At 35.9% G+C, this 23,099-nt stretch overlaps 2 protein-coding genes across 8 annotated transcripts in view; both read left to right on the forward strand.

Moving 5' to 3' along the window:
- The window catches only part of ccdc141 (coiled-coil domain containing 141), a 39,537-nt gene extending 21,397 nt beyond the window's left edge, over positions 1-18,140 (forward strand). The window contains exons 16-28 of one of the 5 annotated variants that reach the window (XR_007931757.1): positions 543-704; positions 1,461-1,610; positions 6,169-6,309; positions 6,470-6,667; positions 6,973-7,156; positions 7,611-7,723; positions 7,830-7,892; positions 8,388-8,915; positions 10,417-11,246; positions 13,092-13,264; positions 17,299-17,438; positions 17,555-17,663; positions 17,744-18,140. Coding sequence is in view for 2 of the 5 variants with exons in the window: in XM_051906835.1 (XP_051762795.1) it covers positions 543-704; positions 1,461-1,610; positions 6,169-6,309; positions 6,470-6,667; positions 6,973-7,156; positions 7,611-7,723; positions 7,830-7,892; positions 8,388-8,915; positions 10,417-11,246; positions 13,092-13,264; positions 17,299-17,438; positions 17,555-17,608 (2,736 nt within the window). In the remaining 3 variants the exon portion in view is untranslated. Of the gene's footprint in view, positions 1-542; positions 705-1,460; positions 1,611-6,168; positions 6,310-6,469; positions 6,668-6,972; positions 7,157-7,610; positions 7,724-7,829; positions 7,893-8,387; positions 8,984-10,145; positions 11,247-11,537; positions 11,726-13,091; positions 13,265-17,298; positions 17,439-17,554 lie in introns of those variants that run through there. The other 4 variants (XM_051906835.1, XR_007931758.1, XR_007931759.1 and 1 more) reach the window with 4 other exon arrangements.
- A 1,081-nt stretch (positions 18,141-19,221) lies between these two features.
- Positions 19,222-23,099, forward strand: part of ttn.2 (titin, tandem duplicate 2) — a 160,835-nt gene continuing 156,957 nt past the window's right edge. For all 3 annotated transcript variants that reach the window (XM_051906830.1, XM_051906833.1, XM_051906832.1), the window contains exons 1-3: positions 19,222-19,427; positions 21,025-21,128; positions 21,686-21,889. In XM_051906830.1, the coding sequence (XP_051762790.1) occupies positions 21,038-21,128; positions 21,686-21,889 (295 nt within the window). In that variant the 5' untranslated portion in view covers positions 19,222-19,427; positions 21,025-21,037. The remainder of the gene's footprint in view (positions 19,428-21,024; positions 21,129-21,685; positions 21,890-23,099) is intronic.

Consider the following 23,099-nt stretch of genomic DNA (forward strand, 5'->3'; position numbering starts at 1 on the left):
TTGTATTGTTTGTAATTTGTTTGTAAATTTCTTTTTATATAACAACAATTATTGGTAATTATGCCCTTTGAAGGTTATTGGACACTGTGACATGTTTGTTCTTTAAGTTTGTGACAAGCATATAAAAATTATTACTTTTTTCATTAGAGTAATAATAAAGAAGCTGTCCTACATTCATTAGTCTCACTGTGTTGTGCTTGGAAAACTGCAACATCAAAAAAAAAAAAAAAAAAAAAAAAGAAAGAAAGAAAAGAGAGAGAGAGAAATTAATAAATGTATAGGTATCGGTATCGGCGAGTACTAGAAAAAAGTATCGGTACTCGTACTCGGTCCTTAAAAAATGGTATCAGTGCATCCCTGGTTTTTTACCTTAACTACCTTGGCCATCTCATTAAAGATAATATTTTTAATTTTATTTTTTGTTTAAGTTTTGTTGACAAATATACATTTTCAGTACTAGTAGTAATTATTATATTACATTACATTATGAAATTTGTTGCCTAAGCATAAATAATTGTTTGTACTTCTTTTTTTATTTTTAGTTGGATACCGTCCTACACACAGAACCAGTGACTGTGTTCAGTGACACCAATCAGGCCAGGACTCAGTTGACTCAGCACCAAGAGAGGCAGAGGCACATCCGCCATCTGTATAAACTCGCCCTCTCGCTGGGTGCAGACCTCACCAGCACTGTGCAGCAGTCGGTGCGTTGATTGCTTAACAATATTGCATGCCCTCAATATCTTCAAAACATTCATGCATTATGTCGATTTCCTTACATGAACCAGACTTTTTGAACTTTTCTTTACATAACATAGGCTCTGTTTACACCTGGTATTAAAAAGTGTTTTGGTCGATCGGATCACAAGTGGACGTCAGTAAATACAGGTATAAACAGAGTCTAAAACTTTTGTCCACTTTTGACCATTTCCGGAGGTAGCCGAAAACGCATTTGATCGGATTGCTTTCATAGTGTAAATGCTTATGTGGTCGAAGACCCATATGTACAACCTTATTTTGTCCATTAGATTGAAAGATCTGAAAAAACCCATACATTACCCTCTCATAGACCCTCCCCTCAAAGAAATCAGGACAGAAGTGGTTGAAAGTGGACAAAAGAGACAGATTAAAACACCAGGCGTAAATGGGTATGTGTCTCCCTCATCTACTTGTGATCCGATCAACCAAAACGTATCTTAATACCAGGTGTAAACAGGGCCGAATTGGTTGAAAGTGGACAAAAGAGGGATTAAACACCAGGTGTAAATGGGTATGTGTCTTCCTTGTCTTACTTGTGATCTTAATACCAGGTGTAAACAGGGCCATAATGTCAGCAGAATTTGTGAAACCATCCTATTGATTATTTCTTGCTTTGTCATACATACTGTAAATACATACTTGTTGCTTTGATAGAAACTGCCACAAATGACCATCCCTTTCCCCCTTCTTTATGCTCAAAGCATGTGCTGGTGTTGTCAGTGCAGCAGTTACAGGAGAAACTGGTAAAGTTGGAGAAAGGAAGCACTGACTGGATCGCTGAGGCTAATAAGTGTGAAGAGAGTTTGATAAGCAACATCCACTTCTGCCTTCATAAGGAAGAAATCAGTGAGGTAAGTATTGTATTTGTGTGTCAGTCGTTCAGGGTTTAGAGCATTTACTAATCTTCAGTGATCTCTGCACTAATCTCATCTGAGGTGCAGATCAGGAAAAACATAGGAAGTAAGATAATATAATTGTGTTTATTTGCACGTCTGTGTTTTTCCCCCCACAAGGTCCATTTTTATACCCAAAACAATAATAACTTAGACCATTTTCCACTATCTCTTAGAGCTCAAAGAGGCGTTATTTGCTGCTGTGCCATTAAGACTCCAGTGCAAACGATCCCCATGCATGTGAAACAAGACTGTTGAGTCCAATATAGTTGTTAATGGTCCCATCCTTCAATAACAGTCTCTTTTCAAAGCCTGCAGTGTATTGTATAAAGTAATGGTGGATTTAAATGCGTAAAAATGGGAAGTCATGTATTCATCTTAACATTGAAAGTTGCAGAAGTACAGAACAATCCAATTTTAGCAGCTTAAGTTTCAATGAATATTCTATTTTCACTCTGAGATCTGGAAGTTGGCATGTTTTCATTGTATAATTAACGTTTTTATCTCAAAAGATCACTGAAGCTTTGATTTCTCATGACCCCCTTTTAACTGTATGAAAAAGGATTTTGGTCCAGGCATAATTGTCTTTCATTTTCCTTAAAGATGTGTTAACTCTTTTTCCCAGCCCAAAGATCCATGGCTCCGCAGCACACTTGTGTTGGGCTTTTGTGGCTGACTCTCATTGTCTCTCTCCCTGAATTATTTATAGCTTGTTAAATTTAGTCTGTGAACTGCAGGGTTTGTCTCTCCCTGTGTTGACTGAGGGATCCTGCCATTTGTCTCTCATCACTTCAGATAGCAGGAAGGATTCCACCCTTATCACATACTTAATGCCCTCCAACCACAAAATCCAACAGTCAATCCCCAGGATTATACTGCAAGCCTCCCAGGGCACAGAACATCAGATAGGTTTCCTATCATGTCTCAGTTTCATGATGTCCTTTATGATTTTTGATTACAGCACAAATTGGTTTCTCTCTGTAAAAGGAAAACAGACATATTCACTTATCTTGTTGCCACATGGACTGCAAATATGGACTGCCACAGCCATATCACCCAGTATTCCAAGACTGGTTGCCCTAAGCAGGGTTGAGCTGGGTCAGTACCTGGATGGGAGACCTCCTGGGATAGCTGATGGAGGCCAGCAGGTGCTCACCCTATGGTCTGTGTAGGTCTTAATGCCCCAGTATAGTGACGAGGACACTATACTGTAACAAGCCCTGTCCTTCAGATGAGATGTTAAACCATGGTCTTGACTCTCTGTGGTCATTAAATGGCACTTCTCGTAAAGAGTTGTGGTGTAACCCCAGTGTCCTTGCCAAATTCCGTCCATTGGCCCTTATCAGTCATGGCCTCCTAATAATCCCCATTCACTGAATTGGCTCTATCACTCTCTCTCCTCTCCAACTATAGCTGGTGTGTGGTGAGCGGACTGGCTCCGTTGTACTGTGGGTGTCGTCACATTATCCAAGTGGATGCTGCACATTGGTGGTGGTTGAGGAGAGACCCCGCTTATGTATATATGCCTCATTCATTCATTCATTCAAATGATATTAACAATAGTTTAACTTTAGAGATTGGTGAGAGGCTCCATAAATCATTGCAAACATTTTAGAATGTCTTCTTAAAAACATACTTTGTTACTATTGTGATAATATTATAATCTCTGTCTCCCTCTAGAGGACAACAATCTCACTGTTTTCCTCTCTAAATGAATAAGTATAGGCTTATAGACCAGTGATTCTCAACCAGGGGTCTGGAGTCACTTTTATAGATAAAGACATTAAAATAAAGACAAAACAAGCATTGAAATGAACTAAAAATTAAGTATATTTCTAAAACTGCTAAAAACAATTTCATTTTAATTCATCCTCTCAACTGTTTTCTTTGAATAATTATAGAAGTGTGATTTCTAGACCTCCATATAAATAAATAAAACCTCATAAATCCATGGGCCTTTTTTATACATTTTATAAATATACATTTTCCTAGTTATGCCAAGCTCTAAAATATTTTATCAGGTTGAAATGCAAGTAAAGGTATTTTAAAAGTCCTTAAAACCTCCAGTGTTAAATGAACACTCTTAGTGTTAAATTAACATTGCCAGTGTTTATATAATCCACACCGGATTATATAAACACCGGGTGACACTGGAAGTGTTAATTTAACACTGGATGTTTTGCTGTGTATGTTTAATACTTATCCACTAAATCATGAACAACTGACAAAGTCATGGAGCCTATTGTTGTGGACAATTTAGGATTTTGGAGTCAAAAAAAGTTTGAGAACCACTGGTTTAGACCTTTTTAATAATTGTTTGGAAGCAACTGTGACCTTATAAGGCCTCTATAAGTAAATCAGCAGTCCAGAGCCCTTGTGTCTATGTCTTACTCCTCAGTAGAAGTAAAATTCAAAGCTTCTTAAACATATCCAAGTTAACTATGTCACGTGATGTCATGCTATTTCAATGTATGACTGCTGCAAGACTGTAAATAGAGCAAAGAAATTTCTAAAAGTAGCTGTACTTACAGTCAGTACACTGTCTGGCACTACAGAGTCCGTACTTGTTCTAGTTTTATGTGAGAATTGTTTATTTAACCTCCTTTAGTGTGGCTTAAAATTGAAGGGAGTCTTCACTTCAGTTCACTGTCTAATTCAGTGGGATTTGGATTGGTGCAGAGACTGTGGAAGCTGTTTTATGAAATGAAAATATATGAAAAGATTTCTGTACAAATCTGTTCAACAGATTGGAGTGGATAAGACATTTTTATGATTTTGAAAGAAGTCTCTTATGCTCCCCAAGGCTGCATTTATTTGATCAAATACAGTAAAAACAGAAATATTGTGAAATATTATTACCATTTAAAATAACTGTTTTCTGTTTAATATGTTTTAAAATGTAATTTATTTCCGTGAGGCAAAGCTGAATTTTCAGCATCATTATTCCAGTCTTCGATGTCACATGATCCTTCAGAAGTCATTCTAATATGCTGATTTGGTGCTCAAGAAACATTTCTTATTATTATCAATGTTCAAAACAGTAATATTTTTGTGGAAACCATGATGCATTTTTCAGGAATATTTTATGAATAGAAAGTTCAAAAGAACTGCATTTATTTGAAATAGTTGTTGTCGTGTTGTTGTAACAATGTTCAAAGTCTTTACTGTTACTTTTGATCAATTTAATGCATCTTCACTGAATAAAATTGTCCCCAAACTGTTGAACAATAGTGTATTATGTAAAAGCAAAAATGGAGAGAGTACTGCATTTTCAATTTAACTTAAATCACCACTTATTCATATCAAGAAAAAGGCATGAGTCAACATAATAACAACTTCTATTGAACCACCACCCAGTCATAAATATGCATGAGTAAACAGGCTGACATTTTAGCTTGGACAGTTGCTGCTGTTCATCTGCAAGGAGAAGTGACTCTATTTCTCTCACCGTGAGTTCACAAGTCCAGTGTTTCTGCTTACAAAAGCTTATTATTTTCATTGTAGTCATGTTGACTCCTTTATATTTTTGATAAGTTGATTTAGAAGTAAAACCTCTTGCTCTTCTGTTTAGTAGTGGATCTAAATGCACTCAAGATGGCCATCAATGACTTACAGGTTTATTATGCTGTGATATTCACCAGTTTGGTCTGCAGCAACACCTCGTTCCTTGTTTTACAGATCACAAGGCCACAAAAAAACAGCTGCCACCATAAATGTTTACTGGGCACAATTGGAGTAAGTTGTTTGGATGTTAACACTCATCATTAAGCCTTGTGAAAGTCATACAGTATGACTGTATCTGAACTTTTCTCCACGCACATCCTTCTGTTTGGGCTGCAGCAGAAACTTCCTCTACAGCCCTCTGTTGGAAAAATCCAGTAGGACAGTTATGAGGCCTCTTTAACTGGGCTGCAGCTGTCCTTGGGCGACACTTGAGCCTGTCATTTAGAGACACGACACCATTGCAAAAGCTCATCAGGCTGGACAGAAATGGATCTGCATTATAAATCATCCTCCGGTCTGACAATTAATCCCTCTAAAATAATCCCCCTGGACTCAGCCGAACCACACTCTGCCCTCTGATAGAGACCCTCCCCACATCCATGCACAACTAATCTTATATTTGATTACGCTATTATATTTGGTTACACATTTCATAATCAGCAGGTTAAAAGAGGCTGATATTGTGGTTTTAGAGAGGGATTTAAAGGGATTGTTCAACCTAAAATGAAAATTATTTATGTTGTTAATGTTTATGTTCCATATATATTTTGTGTTTTTGGTAACACCTTATTTTACAGTGTCCTTGTTACACGTGTTACATGTAGTATTAACTATATGTAGAATTACATGCAACTAACCTTAAACAAAACCCTAATGGCAGACGTGATAACTTTGAAATGATTTTGTGTGGGGAAAAAAAAAATCTTTTTTTCCTTTTATAAATTCATGCTTTGCTATTGCAGTATTTACATGTTTTTTTTTTCTTTTTTCTTTTCTGAATTATTTATTTTAGCTGAAAGAGTCCTTTAAAGATCTCAAAAAGAAATTCAACAATTTGAAATTTAACTACATGAAGAAAAACGAGAAGTCGAGAAACGTGAAGGCGGTGAAAAATCAGATCCAGCAAATTGAGGTTTATATTGAAAAGCTACAGGTAAGGAAGCTCTCTTTTAATCTCATTTTATTAATGTTTTCTTCAGAATCTTCACTCAGCAGTGACTTAATTATACAGACCTATACCTCTTTGTCCTCTTTTAATGCTTTGACAGTTTTCTATTTATAAAATGTAATATCCAAACCCCTCCCTGTTGTAGGTTTTGAAGAAGAAGCTGCAAGCCTTCACTCTGAAAGTATCTAGCAGCAGCGAGAGACATTTAATTGGCAACAGCCTCAGAGAGATTGAGGATGCCTCAAATGAGCTGCAGAGACAGGTGGGCGACTTTGACAGGGCAGTGGAGGAGTACAAACAGAACCTGGACATGAACGTCAAGCTCCAACAAGCTTTAGAGGAGGTGGGGTGCACCAGGAACATATAATGAGCCAATAGAACCTGCTATCACAATTCAGCAGCAATTTCACATGTTCATTTTACAATCCTGGTGTGGAATTTCTGGAATTTTTTTAGTTTATTTCAAATTTTGTATTTCTGTTTAGATATTTTTTAGATCTTCCCATTAATAATGCTGCTAAATGAAGTAGAAACAAAATGAATAGGCTTTGCTTTAACTTATATATGACTTCAAAGCAGTATCACTGTAAATGGCTATAAATACTCTCTGAAAATAGTCTCTCCTCTCACCTTTCATTTTAAACACAGTATCAGTTCTGGTGCGACGAGGCAAGTTCCACAATTGTCCGTGTGGGTAAATATTCCTCTCAATGTAAGACTAAGGAAGCCGTCAGCTCTCTCTACAAACAGTTTGAAAAATTTGTGTGGCCCACAATACCACAGCAAGAGGAGAGAATTAGCCAGATCACAGAGCTGGCAGTGCGGTTACATGGTGAGAAACTGAGAATGCATTCTGAAATATTGTTTGGATGAATGTATTCTTTACCATTCCAATGAATAGAACAGAGAATATGACCCTTATTTATGTATGTTACTTCTTAGGGACCTCAAATTCTTTATAATGTTTCTCTGATCAATTTAAAAGCCAAACAATTACTAAACTTTAACATACTGTGCTTTTACAAAGTGGACATGGACTTTAAATGTGAAACTTATCCAATATAGTAGCAGATGTTTGGGGTCAGTTCCACCCCATCAGAGACACTAGAACAATATGATAAGAACAAATCCAGTTAAACATCTGGCAGGAGTGCACTCCTGCATTGAGTACATCAATCAGAACATATTAACATGTCAAAATGATTTTTCCCCATGTATTCATGTTATAGATATAACACTGAGGAATATTTAGTTAGTTGAGGTGTTGTTGGCCTTTTTTAATGTAGGTGCTGAAGAAGGAAAGAAATATATGGAGAAAACCATCAACAAACACCATGAAATTGTGGAATCAATAAAAGAACTGTCAAATGGACTGCTGGACCTTGAGGCCAAACTTCAGGTGATGAAAACATCCTACATAATTATTGTACTTGCTACATTCATCTGATATTTTTTATATATATAAAATATACTTTTACTAATATTTTCATATAACCTTTCTGTAGCTAGAGACTTTGAAACAACCTCTTACACCTGAAGACAACAGAAAATGGGACACCATTGATACGGTAAACACCAGTAACACTTTGACTTATAATTTCAAACATACAGGAATTACATTGTCCTTCATTTTGTTTATTCATGTTACATTCAAAATGTTTAATGCAGGAAATTGTGATTGAAGTTCAATTACAATAAAATGTAAAAAAAAAAATAATCAAGGCATGCTTTCCACAGTTCTTCCCTATTTGTAAATAATATCTGTGAATATACTTATGTGAATATTTGATGTATATATGATCTGAAGGAATCATTAGATCAGAGTTTTGAATCAATTTATTGAACTCATTCACAGAAATAAATCGCACTTGCATATAAACTCATATAAATATAATCACAAGACAAGGATCATAAAACCAGTGTAATGATGGTCTTAATTAGGAAATATATAAGCATTATTCAACGTTGTTTAATTTGATGTCATCAGCAAATGCATTGCAAATATATATATATTCACAAAATTGCTCAAACCTAAACCATACTTTTTTCTGTTGCCACTTCAGCCTGAACCAAAGGAAAGTGGACATACCCCTGAGATGACAGGCCCACACTGTACTAAAGAGATACCTGTTGGCAAGAATCCAGAAAACAAGAAATCTCAGCTTCGCAAAACACGAAGCCAAGATCTGCCAGACAAGCATCATCCGGAGCATCAAAAAGTGCTACAAGAGACCAGGTTGCACACCCAGGAGGCCTATTCCAAGACCAGCAAAGTGGAGACCATCATGTGCAAATCTAATATAGAGAGGAGAGAGGAAATGCACACTTCCATCTCTCACTCCCACACCATTAATGTGAGCCATTCCCCTGTGGAGCGGGATAAGAGGAGTCATACTATGCTGCAAACCAAGAGGAGCTCACAAGAAACTCCTCCTCCTCCACCTCCACGGGATCCAGCTTTATCTCGCCCCATCATCATAGATATCCAAAGGGAGTTGCAGGGTACAGAGAAACAGCATCCTGTTCAGAAGACCAACTCTGAGGACAAATATCAGGCCTGTAGAAATCATCCTTTTCACTTATATTCCAAGGTGAGCCTCGTGTGACTGTGACAAAAGAGTCATTCTATGGAAATGGTGCATTTTCCCATTTTGAAAAGGTGATTGATTGACCGAATTATTTATTTAGGCAAATAGACCAAGAATAGGCTTATCCTTTAAGTGACAGATAAAAGATGTATTTACGTGCACTACATTTGAAAAGTTTAGGGTGAGATTTTTTTAATGTTTTTGAAAGAAGTCTCATGGTAACACTTTAGTTTAGGGTCCAATTCTCACTATTAACTAGTTGCTTATTAGCATGCATATTACTAGGATTTTGGCTGTTTATTAGTACTTATAAAGTACATATTATTCTACATGACCATATTCTACAGCCCTTAATCCACTCAATACCTGAACTTAAAGGGATAGTTCAACCAAAAATGAAAATTCTGTCATCATTTACTCACCATCAAGTAGTTCCAAACCTGCATGAATTTCTTTGATCAGCTGTATACAAAGGAAGATATTTAGAAGAATGTCAGTAACCAAAATCTCACCCCTAATCTAAAGTGTGACCAGTCTCATGCTCACCAAGGCTATATTTAAAATGTAATTTATTCCTGTGATGCAAAGCTGAATTTTCAGCAGCCTTTACTCCAGTCTTCAGTGTCACATGATCCTTAAGAAATTATTTCAATGTGCTGATTTGGTGCTCAAGAAACAGTTATTATCATCAATGTTAACAGTTGTATTGCTCAGCCAGTGATACATTTTTAAGGTTTGTTTGATGAATAGAAAGTTTAAAAGAACAGCATTTATTAAAAATAGAATAATGTAACATTGTAATGTCTTCACTGTTACTTTTGATCAATTTAATGCATCCTTGCTGAATAAAAGTGTACATTTTTGACCCCAAACTTTTGTACTGTAGTGCAAATTATATATTTGTATATGAATTTTATATATTTTATTTAAATACATATTTTACATCCTGGCCATGTCTTGGTACTTTTTTAATAAAAAAATTGTTTTTGAAATTTCTATGACTGGTTATACAGACATGTAAAATGCATGTACTCTTTTAAACTATGTATAAATAATATACCATAATCACATAAAATATCTGGTATTTGGTACTTTATTTTGATAGTCCACTTTAGACATTCTACTAACTATAAGTAATTTTAAAACTTCATGTCAACTAACTCTCATGAGAGTATTTTTGAGTTAATATATTTGTTACATTCATGTTTCCTGTCCTGTGTGCCATTGTTGTAGTCCCGTGTAGTTTTTTTCCTTCAGGAAACAACACGGTGAAGCTGGAGACCAAAAAAAAAAAAGAACACTACACAGAACTACAACAATGACACACAGGATGGGAAACAGGAATGTAACAATATTTGAACTTACAAAACACTGAATCTAAAATATTTTAAAGCAGATTTTGTGCTTGTTAATGGTAACTAACAAAAAATGGCAACACAAAATGATTTTACAGGGAGATTTACAGCTATTCTTTTCTCTTTATTTGTGTGTTTTATTTCTATAGACAGCAGCTCATCATTCTTTAGAGGAGGACTTTTTGTCACATGGGACACCAGAGCCAGCAGTTCCTGTAGGAAGTGTACCGGAGGGTGAGTTCCAGCCTGACCATCTCACGGAGGAATCACTCTCCAATGATGAATATGAGTGCACCTCCCCAGATGACATCTCCCTGCCTCCCTTATCTGAGACTCCAGAATCCAACATTATTCAGTCAGAAAATGACCTTGATGATGGCTATTGCGTGAGCTCTCACAGCCATCGTATTAACCAATTCAGCCACCAGTCCCATTCCCAGCACAGCGACACCCTACACCAGAGGCAGCGGGAGTGGATGTCGAGCCAGGCCGAGAGCTACCCATCTCCCACCACTGGCTTGGGTGCCAGATTTAGAGCAGAATCATCCTCCTTTGTTCCAAGCCCCCTCACAGTACCTGCCCCTAGTCTTGTGTCAAACACCATCTCCAGCATCTTAAAGAAATCTGGCAACCCACCACCAGACAGCATCACTGAAACAGTTTACTCAGTGCATGAGAGTCATAGTGAAATGCAAAAGTGTGTGCATGAGTCTAGTATGGGTCAGTGCCACAGCGCTCAGCCCAATAACACGCATGCTACCCCTACCCCATTAACCACAGAGCTGGACTCGGATCTCTGCAAGCCCACAGCCATCCGAGAGGAGATCAGGCGAGCAACTTCAAAAAAGGTTATGGGAAAACTGACAGGCGGCACAGGTCCTAACTTCTCTAAACCCTTGTCTAATGCCACGGTAATGGAAGGCTCTCCGGTGACCCTGGAGGTGGAAGTCACTGGATTCCCTGAGCCTACATTAACCTGGTGGGTAGCTTATAACAAACTTGACCTATAAATTAAAACATTCTTTGCTCTTTCTTCAATAATATAATATAATATAATATATACACTGTTCAATAGTCTGGGGTCAGAGAGATTTTTTTAAAGAAAATTAGAAGGAAAGGTAGAAATATTTCAGGAAGGATGCCTTAAATTGTTTAAAAGTGATAGCAAAGAAATGTATAATATTATGAAGGATTTCTATTTTAAAGCCGCAGTCCTATTTTAAAGTTTTGCTTCTTTGTCGCCATCTCTGTTTGAAACCTGCAATTGCAGTTATTTGCAGAAATTCATCTTTACGTTGGTTGTGCTCGGCTCCTCAACTCGGATGAATCTTATGTTTTGAGGAGAATGTGAGGCTTTCAGTCACCGCACCGGTGGATACTGTACTTCGGAATCACAGATTGTAGTCTTGGAAGTATGACCGAAATAAGAATTTTCACCCGAAAATGTCATCTGAACAAGCAAGTAACAAATCTGCCAATTTTGTTTTGACCAACTGAGGAAAAAAAAAAGCATTACAATAAATCACGCTCCCAATGGTGTTTAAATCTAACGATTGCTTAGCTCATATCACATCAAACCATGCAAATTATAATTATTGTTATACTTTGTTCTCTAATTGTTAATGTTAACAACAGCAGCATTGCATGACTGTGTATTTAGTGTGTATTAGCGTTACCTGTAGATTTCGATTTCTGTACAGCCTAACCTCTAACGTTAATTTGTCATACCATACAATCCGCCATCCAAATGATAAGTTTAATTATTCCAGCTGCTTCTAGAAAAGGCTGTAAATGATCCACCACCTGTAGCATCCTCTATGCGATATAGCCTACTAGCTGGGACTCCTCCTTTATGTAAACAGACGTGACGCAAAGACGAACGACAGCATGCTCGAATTTCCTGTGGAAACCTACCAGTACCACTCGAATTATAAAACATTATTACAAGCTTACTATTTACTTACTTACTATTGTGAATCGGGCTAAGGTAAGGAGATAGTTTTAAACACTGGCTGGTTATGTACTTGCTCAAAAATTGATTTTGGATTATTTTTAACCCCCCAAAAAAGTTATGGACTGCAGCTTTAAATAAGTTATGTTCTCTTGAACTTTATTTTTATCAAAAATAATCCTGAAAAAAAGTATCAACATTGACAATATTAAGAAATGTTTCCTTAACAGCAAATCATGCAGACAATTCAGCTTTGTATCACAGGAATAAATTACATTTAGTAATATATTAAAATAATATTAATATATTAAAGCAGTTATTTTAAATTGTAATAATATTTCACATTGTTTCTGTTTTTAGCCTTGGTGAGCATAAGAGACTTCTTTCAAAAATATTTTAAAAATTGTACCGCTCTAAACTTTTGAATGGTCATGTAATAAATAGAGATTATTAATTATCTGAATACTGTTGTATCTAAATGGGTGACAAATTCTCATTATACAACATATAGATCAAAATCCAGTTTTTAAAGACTAAATTCATCACAAAGTATTTGTAGTTCAGATAGATGAACACATACACATATATTTTTGTCTACCTGCATGAAGCAGGTTTGTTAAGGAAAGTTGATGTTTTCCATTAATTTTGATCTCATCTAATTTTTATTTAATTTCTCTTCCACTGTCATGCATATCCATTCATACTAACTTTTTAATCTACATTTCCTGTAGCTAACATTTCCTTTTTATGTATCTTCTGTAGGACCTTCCACTTTAACATTACCTCTAATTTCTCTCTTCCATTGAGTCTGTATTAATGAGTGCCCTTTTTTGCTGTGGTGTGATTGTGTGACATAATTCACTCTTTGTTCAGGTTCAAGAATGGACACAAACTGGCCAATGATGAGCACATAGAACTGTCCCATAAAGAAGGCAAGCATGCGTTGTTCATTCACAGCTCTGCAGTGAGAGACTCTGGGCAGTATGTGGTTACTGTCTCAAACTCAGCTGGCACAATCTCATCCAGCTCCATGCTACAGGTCAAAGGTAACAGCAGCCCTGATTTTGACGTTCTCAAACTGGACTGGCAAACCTGCTTTGGCACCCTCTGTTTATTCTTGTGGCTTCTCTATCTGCTGTTGTTATAATGGACACTGCCATTAACATAAAGAAATCACATGGATGTGGACTCTTCACTTTTGAACCTTCTTCACATGTCACAAAACCACTGGTGTGCACAAAATTAACTGTCTTTGCACATGGGTAGATTTAAAAACTCTTTTGACATCTTATGGTGTGATGTGCTGTACTCCATCTAAAAGTAATTATTCTTTTATAATTATAATGCATGCAGCTCTTATTATATTGTTTGGAAAAACAACATTGAATATCTGTAGTTTTAATTTAAATTAATTTGTCACGCTGCAGGAACATGCAGTGAAATAGTGAAGGCAAAAAGGTGTTTTGAAATGGTGATCAGTCACAGGACCTAAATATACACTTAACCTTATACATTCATATAAATGTTAACGTAAAATATTGTTGAATGTTTTGTTTGTTTGTTTTTTAATTGAAAAGTTATGCATCAACTAACCACATATTAATTTGTTTTGGTTACAAACACTGAAATCACTATGACAATGTTTTGCAGTAATCAAATTCAACATGAGCTGAATTATTCTGTATTTTTTTCTAATATATTACTCAATGGATCTGCATACAATTCCCTTGTGGTGGTAATGAAGCCCTGGTCTGTTCTCCAGTTATTTATAGTTACAGTTCTGAAATACCGTGTTCAGCATTTTGCAATTAAATTATTTATTTTTGACGAGATTGTGTTTTTTTTTTTTTAACAAATCCACTTCTAGATCATAAGGGAATGGTTCAAAAAGGAAAATTCAGTCATCATTCAGTCACCCTCATGTCATTTCAAATCTCTATGACTGCAGAACACAAAAGAAGATATATAGGTCTATATATTTTGCCCATACAATGAAAGTAAATGGGGTCCAAACAACATTGATTTTTTAATTTTTTTTAAATAAATACATAGGTAAATAAAGAAACAGGTAAGTAAATAAAAACTGAGGGATCTAGTACAGAAGAAAAATAATTTTCATTTTTGGGTGAACTATACCTTTAGTGAGAACGTTTGGGTAACACTTTATTCTAATGATACATAACTTTGCAACTACATGTCAACAAGCTTTCATTAATTTGCAGCTACATGCCTACTAACGATTATTAGACTATTAGTAGACTGTTAGGGTTTGGGTTAGTAGAATAAGTTGACATGTACTTGCAAAGTTACTCAGTATGTCTTTTGGGGAACCATCTAAATAAAGTGATAGCAGATATTAAACAGACAGTCTACTAATACTCTAATTACTGCTAGTTGACATGTAGTTGCAAAGTTACTTATAGTTAGTAGAATGTCTAAAGTGGACTATCAAAATAAAGTGTTACCAACATTTGTTGTATTTTGTTATATTTGTTGAACTTTACGTAATTACCCAGATAAATGATAACCATAATACATAATTCATCTTATATAAATTAAGGCAATTTAACCTTGTTAAACAAGCATTGACACTTTATATTCAGTGTATTTATTATGTACTTGCATCAAAAAAAAAAAGAAAGAAAAAAGTTTGGTACAGTCAGGGTTGCCAAGTTTTCACAACAAAACCCGCCCAATTGCTCCTCAAAACTAGCCCAATCACGTTTTTGGCAGGGCTCCCCTGGTAAAATTCTTAATATCACGATTCAACCCGCTGACATGCAAAAAACAACCCGCGGCAACAGTGTAAAACTAGGCCAAAGTTGCCCAACTTGGCAACACTGGGTACAGTGCACTTATTGTGTTAATGTTTTATTCTTAAACACATATTTGCTGCTATTGGCTGTTGAGGTGGGTATTTTTTAAATATAAGCACAAAAAACATGTATACAATAAGTGCATTGTATCAAATAATACATTTAAATGTTGATTCATAGTAGTTAAAGACACTTAATATAAAGTTGGAGCGTAAAGCCTTATATTTCTAGATGAAATTTTAGTGACCCCCCTCCCCCCTATTTTATTAAACAGACAGTTCATTTGGTATTGGTGTTTAAACTGCTTCATATCTAACTTACTAGCAGTTCGCTTCAAAATAGGAGGTTAGTGAGTAAGGACTCTTGTAGTCAAGGTGATGTCATCTGTTTTCAGCATATGTTCCCTTGGTTGTGAGAGAGTCTGTAATTTGACCTGAGGTAGGTGGCGACTGAGGGAAATATATTCACCAGCTAATAGACACATCACAATTATTAATTTGTTTACTGCATGCAAGTTGCTTGTCAATGGTGTCATATTATCCATAGTTTCAGTTTCTTATAGTGTTCTGAATTTCTGTTGATTCTGTAGGAAATTTTCTATTTCCTGTTGATAAAATATTTTCCCAATTGGTAGGAAATACATTTTTATATGTAAAATAGATACAGGATGGATTATATATTCTGTAACTTAAGACTTGCTTAAAACCTGATCCTTAAAGACCCTTTGAAACTGTTTTATGTGTACTCTGTAAACCCGAATAAGTTGGGCTAACTCAAAAAAATTGAGGTAATCAGTTACATGAAATTTTTGAGTTATGATGTTCCCAATTTTAAGTAAGCAGAACAATCAAGTTTTGATTTTGTAGTACTCACGCATGATAATTGCTCTTAACTTGAAGTACTGAGTTAGCTAACTCATACACTTTCATAGCAATTAACATAAAATATTTAGTTAATTAACTTTATTATTTTAAGGTCTTCCAAATCAAATGAGTTATTTACTTCACTGTAAACCCTAATAAGAAAATTCAGAAGATGCCATCTTGCTAATTTGCTAACATGTTAACAATAGCATGGTATAGCACTTACTGAATGAGTACAGCAACTTAAAACATGTAACTTACCTGCTCTCAAACCAAGTCGCATGCGCCACTTGTCACCATGATGGTAACTCTCCAAAAACCCATATTAACAGAAACTCTTCTAAATTAGCATAACAAAACATTAATCACTACTAAATCTCCCTTATCCATTAATTTTGCACAAAAAAACATTATATAACACTTAATTTTAGCATTTACTCTCCCTTTCTAGTGCCATGGGCAAAGCATGCTGGGAAATAGAAATCCCAGCCCAGTTTCAATTAAACTTAAGTTAGTCTAAATTAAAAGAAATGAGTTCATACAACTCAAAACAATAAAACAGTTAAGTTTACTTAAAATATATCAGTTCTGTGAACTCAAAAGAAAAAGAAAGTTCTAAATACTCATTACAGTTAATTTAACTGAACTAATTTGTTAAATTTAAGTTTGTCCTACTCAAAACAATTAAGTATTTTGAGCATTAGGGTTTACAGTGTAGCCTATTTTTTTTTTCCTGAGCCTTTTCAATTAAAACATGTCGGGAGGGAGCATATTATTTTAGAGAGAATTTTATTGTTAATAACCATTTTGATACTTAATTAAGTGCAAGATGAGTCATCAGTGTTTTTAATTAATTTTGCCAGAAGAGAAAGAATTATGAATGATCCTGAATGATGAATTGTCAACCCTTAGCAAGTACATTAGCTTAGAAGATGACTTCAAAAGTTACAGACATAGAGTAAAAGCCCCAAAACTTTTATGATTTCATGGGGTCTTTAAGGCTCTCTACTGAATGAATGGGTGACTATTAGTCAGGGGCATGTTACTGTTATCACACAGCATAACTCAGGGCTCTCAGGTTACACCTTTGCTTTCCTGCTATGTCTCGCTACTGAGAAGGGGTCAGTGGCGTCATTCCTCACCCTGCATTCAAATACAGCTGTCGCACAGATATACTTTTAACTTTGTCTCTAGTGCTCTTTACTTTTTTACTATTTTTTTTCCCCCAACAGTAAACAATAAAGGCAGCTTTAAAAAACAAACCAACACATGCTTAATGAGTATGACAACCCTTTTTGAACTATAACATTTTTGTTATCCCTTTTTATTGCGAGATAATGATGTGATAATTTCTGCTTCATATTCAGTGCAGTAAATTATAATGCAATCTGATTTCCTCAGCGCACAGGGCCTCTCCACACCTCCTCTCCAGACTGGATGAGCAAAATGTATTGGTGGAAGAAGACCTCAGCTCACACTGCACTTATCCTCAAGTGCTCTGCATGAATGATGTTAAGGTTTCAGCATGTGACAAGAGCCAAGTGAGTCAAACGTATATATACTTTTGAATAAAAAAATATATATAAAATTGTGTCTTTTGGTATTTTATATTGAATGTTGTATTGTATGGTTTATATCTGTATTTCTATGTCTGAAGCTGAATGATCCAACCATTTCATCCATAAGAAGTGTTGATACATCAGATTTTTGAGCCTGTACTTGTCTGATGACAGATATGTCATCTGCCAGATGTGAACTCTGCCAAGGTGACTTTTAGAGACTATCACAAAAAATATACAGCAGTAATAATAATAATAATAATAATTTGTTTGTATATTTTTAACAGAAGCCAAAACCACCATAAAGGCCACTGATTATGGTCACAGATGCTGTTTAGGGGAAAATTCACTGAGCCTAATCTTTGTGAATTGTTCAACAAAAATGGATAATATCTGGAACACTGTGTGTTATGCTCTGTTTAGTTTCATTTTCATGAACTTTTAGTTTGTTTCTCTTCAGTTACCTGTTCCCTTTGTTCCATTTTCCTGCTCTTCATTTGGTACCATGGTTATTAATAGTTGTCATTTCTCTGTATTTGAGTTCACCACCATGTGTATTTAAGTTCCTCATTTCCTTTTGTTCAGTATTGTTTGTGCATGGCACACTGTTTCGTTTTGTGTTAATTGATATTACTTTGCCTGTGTTTATTTTATATTAATAAATTACATTTATATTTGGATCTACATCGTCTGCCTTCTTCATCTCTTGGAGTAAAAGTTACAGACTGTTGCTTGCAACTGATAATTTTGGGTATATATTGCCTTTCAAAAGTATTCAGACCAATAACCAATACCAATAAATGTCATACCCACATTCTGAACAAAAATAAACAACTGAAAACAGCTGCAGCTATACGTTGTTGTTCAGTGATTGTTGCTGAAAGCTTACATATGAAATTCTCTAATGTGGACAAAATGATAAAAATTCATCATGAATCATGCTATTAAATAACTCTCACATGTGATTATCATCATATATGTGTATGTGTGTGTTATGAATGAAGACAAAAGAGCATTTGAAAGATTTAAGTACAAGAGTGCAATACATGTAATACAATTTAATTCAATCTAGTATCATTTTAGTAATATAGTTATATCAATTTATAGCTGTATCACATTTTGTCATTAGATTATTGTCTGACAAAAGTTAACACTTGCAAGTCCTTGTCAATGCTAGTCATGCATTCCACTCTTACATGTCACTGCCTATCTTTAACATTGTCTCCTCTGTCAGTTTTAGTTTGCGGAAAACCCAACTAGATGTCACCATAACGGTGACGTTCATAGTGTAACTTCTTTTCTGCTTTTCAAAATTTTAAAAGTCACTTCTGCCTTACTATACAGATAAACAAAAGAAACAAATGGGTGAACACTGCCTGCGATCTTAGCTGGAGCCGTTTATCTCACAGACCCAGAGCCTGAGTGACAGTGACAGCCCTTCTCCCCCATTTGGTTCTTCACTTCTTGGGGATCAACATGCTGTTACCGTGATTAATTTACGAGATAAAGCTAGTGAAGATTTCTCTCTTTATGAGGGGCATTTTCCTGTTTCTTTAGGTTTCAGACACTCTGTGATAATGAGTCCTGCGTTATGTTAAGTAAAGTGGGTGACAGGTGTGAGTTTGCATAAAATGGCTGCTACCTCCCATGATGCCTCGTGGGGGGACGGCCAATGGGGCATGGCAATGTAGTGATGATGCTGATTAGCCAAGGGGTATATAAAGTAAAACCACCATGTTAACACTTCTGAGCAGTTGGAGCATTCCCAGCCTTGCCTCGGGTGTAGGGATTGCAAGGGAAAAAGCAAAACTACACGGCTAAGACCCTGTGTAGTTTTGTTTTTTGGGATATTTCGAGGCTCATCCGTTCTCACACTGTGTTTTCTGAAATCATATCTGGATAAGGACTTTGTTTCAGAAGACAAAACCCTTTGGGCTTCGTCCCTCCAATTCAAGGCACTCTTGGACACAAGTAAGTATGCTTTGTGCTCTTGTACCCATGTGCCAGTGCAGTGCTTTCTAATGATGCTTTGTTGTGTGATTCTAACAAATAAAGAGAGTAGAAATGCAGAAGTCGATGTTCACTTTGAGAGATTTAGTGGAAAGGTGACTGATGTTGAACAATTTAAATGAATATTCAATTGATTTTGTCCTAAGACTTTTCGGTTCTTAAGGTTTTAAAATGGTGCAGTGGTTTTAGTAAAGCCAAGAATAGCCTGTGATAGCATTAGAGTGGTGTCCTAGCTGGGCCATGATGTCTTTTTAAGGGAATCAGCAGCAGAGATATCAGTTGCACCTCCAGCTATGTGCCACATGGTGACTGTCAATCAAGCTGGGTACTGACTATTTTTAGAGGATGCCTTTTGTGACACTGGGTTTGGTTTGCTTATGAACGTTTATTGCATTTTAAATGGATTTTCTTAAAGTGGTTGCTGGAAACTTCTGCCTTATTGTTGTAGGGATCTCCCTTAAGGTTAATACATAGAGTAATTGCAAATGTCAATGAGAATTTGTTGGGAAAATAATTCTGAACTTTCGATATTGATGAACCTGGTTGTACATATGAATTATTGCTACAGGAAAACCATTTATTTTTATCACTCTTAATTTCTTTGTTTGTTTTTTTAATAAATGAGAATGTAAGTCAAATTATTCTCCATGAAACATTAGTTGCTAGTCTATTAAAGTGCAAAAAAAAAAAAAAAAACCTTGTTGTGTTGTGGTTGAATATTTTGAAGCAATGCTTAAGTTTTCATTTTGATTTATCTTAATAAATTTAAATATGTAAATTTAAATGATATCAAATTATTTATGATAGCTATCCGGGTAACCAACATATTGATTATAGTCAAACGTAATAGTACTTTTGCAGCAATAGAATTACTTCCACATGAACTGTATCTGAGTTTTGTTCAGTCAGTGTTGTTCTATCTATTTTAGGTAAAGGTCATGCATCTAGCAGTTCCTGTCAGCCATTTTAAATTCTAATTATAAACTAGCTCTCTTCAAGTAACATTGTTTTTTTTGTTTGTTTGTTTTTTTTTTTTGTTCAGACAATCAAGACTTGTTCATCTTAAATGCAGAGTGTTTAAACCTTAAGATTGTGTGATTATGCAGAATGTTTATGAATAACATCTCAGTATTGCTTGGTATAGGACCAGGTGTTCAATCCAGCATTGACATTGAGTCACAAGTTGAATAAAGATGCATAAGCCACTGATGTAGATTAGTTTTAGATTTGATGATACAGGCCTGTCAGACTGTTATAACTGGAGGGCTATTCTAAATTATGCGTCATGCCGTGAAAAGAACTCACTGCAGTCCACAGGCACCAGTTGTTACTGTCATGTCTCAAGAGCTGTCAGTTGATACGAGGCCCAAATGTTTGGCCTAACACCCATTGGAGCCATTGAATCTCAAGTGACAGGCCAGGTTCTACCAGGTTGACAAGGATCACACCAATGATTAGTCGGTTTAGAATCTGCTAAAAATACTGTACTCTTTTTGAATTCAGATATTCCATGGGGTTCCATGCAAAAACAATAACTTTATTCTATGTCTTCCTTCAGGGTGTCTTCCACCATGTCAACACAGGCGCCAACATTTACACAGCCGCTTCAGAGCGTTGTGGCACTTGAGGGTAGTGCTGCAACGTTCGAAGCTCAAGTTAGTGGTAAGAATGTTCCCCACTTTGCCATTCCATTGCTGCAATGTAGAATTCTTCTGGACTCTTTTACACCTGAGTGTGTACAATGAGAAATTAGTTATAAGAGTGTAACTCTACAGAGTATTTACATTACATATATGAATTTATCTGAATCAGGGGTTTTCACCTTGGGGCCTATAGCAGCATTGTAGTGGATCCAGCCATTATTGTTTAATCACTTTATTTCTTTGTGGGAGGGACAGGAAAACATTTAGCTAAACTTCAGCTTTGGTTGAATGCATTATTATAATAATTTATAATTTATTGGTTTGAGCAAGTGAATTATTTATTTCACTGCGCAATGTTAAGCATCATATTAAAGTTGTAAATGCGTTAATATGGTATATGTTCAGGTCAGAATTAAAATGAAAACCTACATTTTCTACAATATGCAACAAGGGGCCCCAGCTCCATCTTTCTATCTATCAAGGGGACATGAATTTTGACTACAGATTAAGAAATGTTTGTATTTGTCTAGATAAAATATTTTATTATATAATAATAACATAAAACTCTACTCACAGGTAATCCAGTTCCAGAGGTGAGCTGGTTTCGTGATGGCCAGGTTCTTACTGCTGCCGCTCTGCCCGGCGCTCAGATCTCGTTCAGCGATGGCCGCGCTGTTCTGATGATCCCCGCCGTGACAGCCGCACACAGCGGAAGATTTTCTGTGAGAGCCACCAATGGCGCTGGACAAGCCACTAGCACTGCTGAACTGCTGGTTACAGGTAATAACCAGTAACTTTCTTTTAGCTATTGCCACCAGAAAATAAATAAATAAATAAAATAAACATTAAACATGTTTATAATATTATTATACTATTACTCTGCCTCATTGGATAATGATTATAGTAATTACAAATTAGTTTGTAGTAGTTTTCAAATTAGAGTCATGAATTCTCCCACTGTGTGCTGGCATCCTTGAGTAGAGCTACAGTAAGCAAATATGTGGATTAACTGATCGGCTCATAAAGTTAATGACTGTTACTTGTTATAGAAAGTGGTAAAGATATCCAGTGATGGGCTACTGTTAAATGACACATGCAGGCTATCATTGCTTGAAGAATTTATGGGAAGGAATGTGTGTCACCTTTTACAGTGCTTGCAAGGCAGTGCTGTATTGACTTTTAATGTAGGGGACAGTGGGGGGCGAAGGGCTGCTTGGAGGGCCTCAAAAGTATTGTCATATATAAGAGCATATAATTGCATTTTATTGACCACTAACGTTTAAATAGACCAGTTAATGTGGTGCGTCAACATGAAGTAGATGGATGCCCCGTTCTGTTTCTATTGCGGCGCGCTACTTCCGATGAAAAGAATGCCTTTTAATAGCGCGAGTTGAACTTGAGCCGGTCGTTTTTAGAACGCAGTGCCATGCGCGTGACACTGCAAAAGAAGCTAGACGCGAGCGCAATGGTCAAATTTCCCGTTTTGCCGTAATGTACAGTACATAGTCAAAATGTAACATCACAAAATGTTTATTTTAAAAACATCTTGAGTATAGTTTGGGTGCTTTGGGCGCCAAAAGACAATTCGATATCGCGAGACAAACATCAACACAACAGCTGACTGAGAATTCTCTTATTAAACCGCACAGTGTAAAGGTAATTGACCATTCCCTCATTGTGTATCTATATTCCTCTAATATTCTGTAACTTCATCTATCCTCTTCTTTTTCCTTCACAATTTCCCTCTTAATAACATACATTGAACCTTTGTTTTATCGGTAGGCCTATTTCAATCTTAGGTGTGCTAATAGTGCTATATTTTTTTCTGGTAACGTACGTGCTTTTAAACTAAAGAAAAATAGTATTAAACATTAATAATATCTATTTGAATTCACAACACTATCCTTTTGCTGCATTGTAAGCACTGGTATTTCCTTCCTTTTTGAAGTTTATCTAGGAATATTGCACATGCCAGGCAAGGTTTATGTTA

Source organism: Ctenopharyngodon idella, chromosome 9, assembly GCF_019924925.1.
Source record: "Ctenopharyngodon idella isolate HZGC_01 chromosome 9, HZGC01, whole genome shotgun sequence".
Classification (NCBI taxonomy): Eukaryota; Metazoa; Chordata; class Actinopteri; order Cypriniformes; family Xenocyprididae; genus Ctenopharyngodon; species Ctenopharyngodon idella.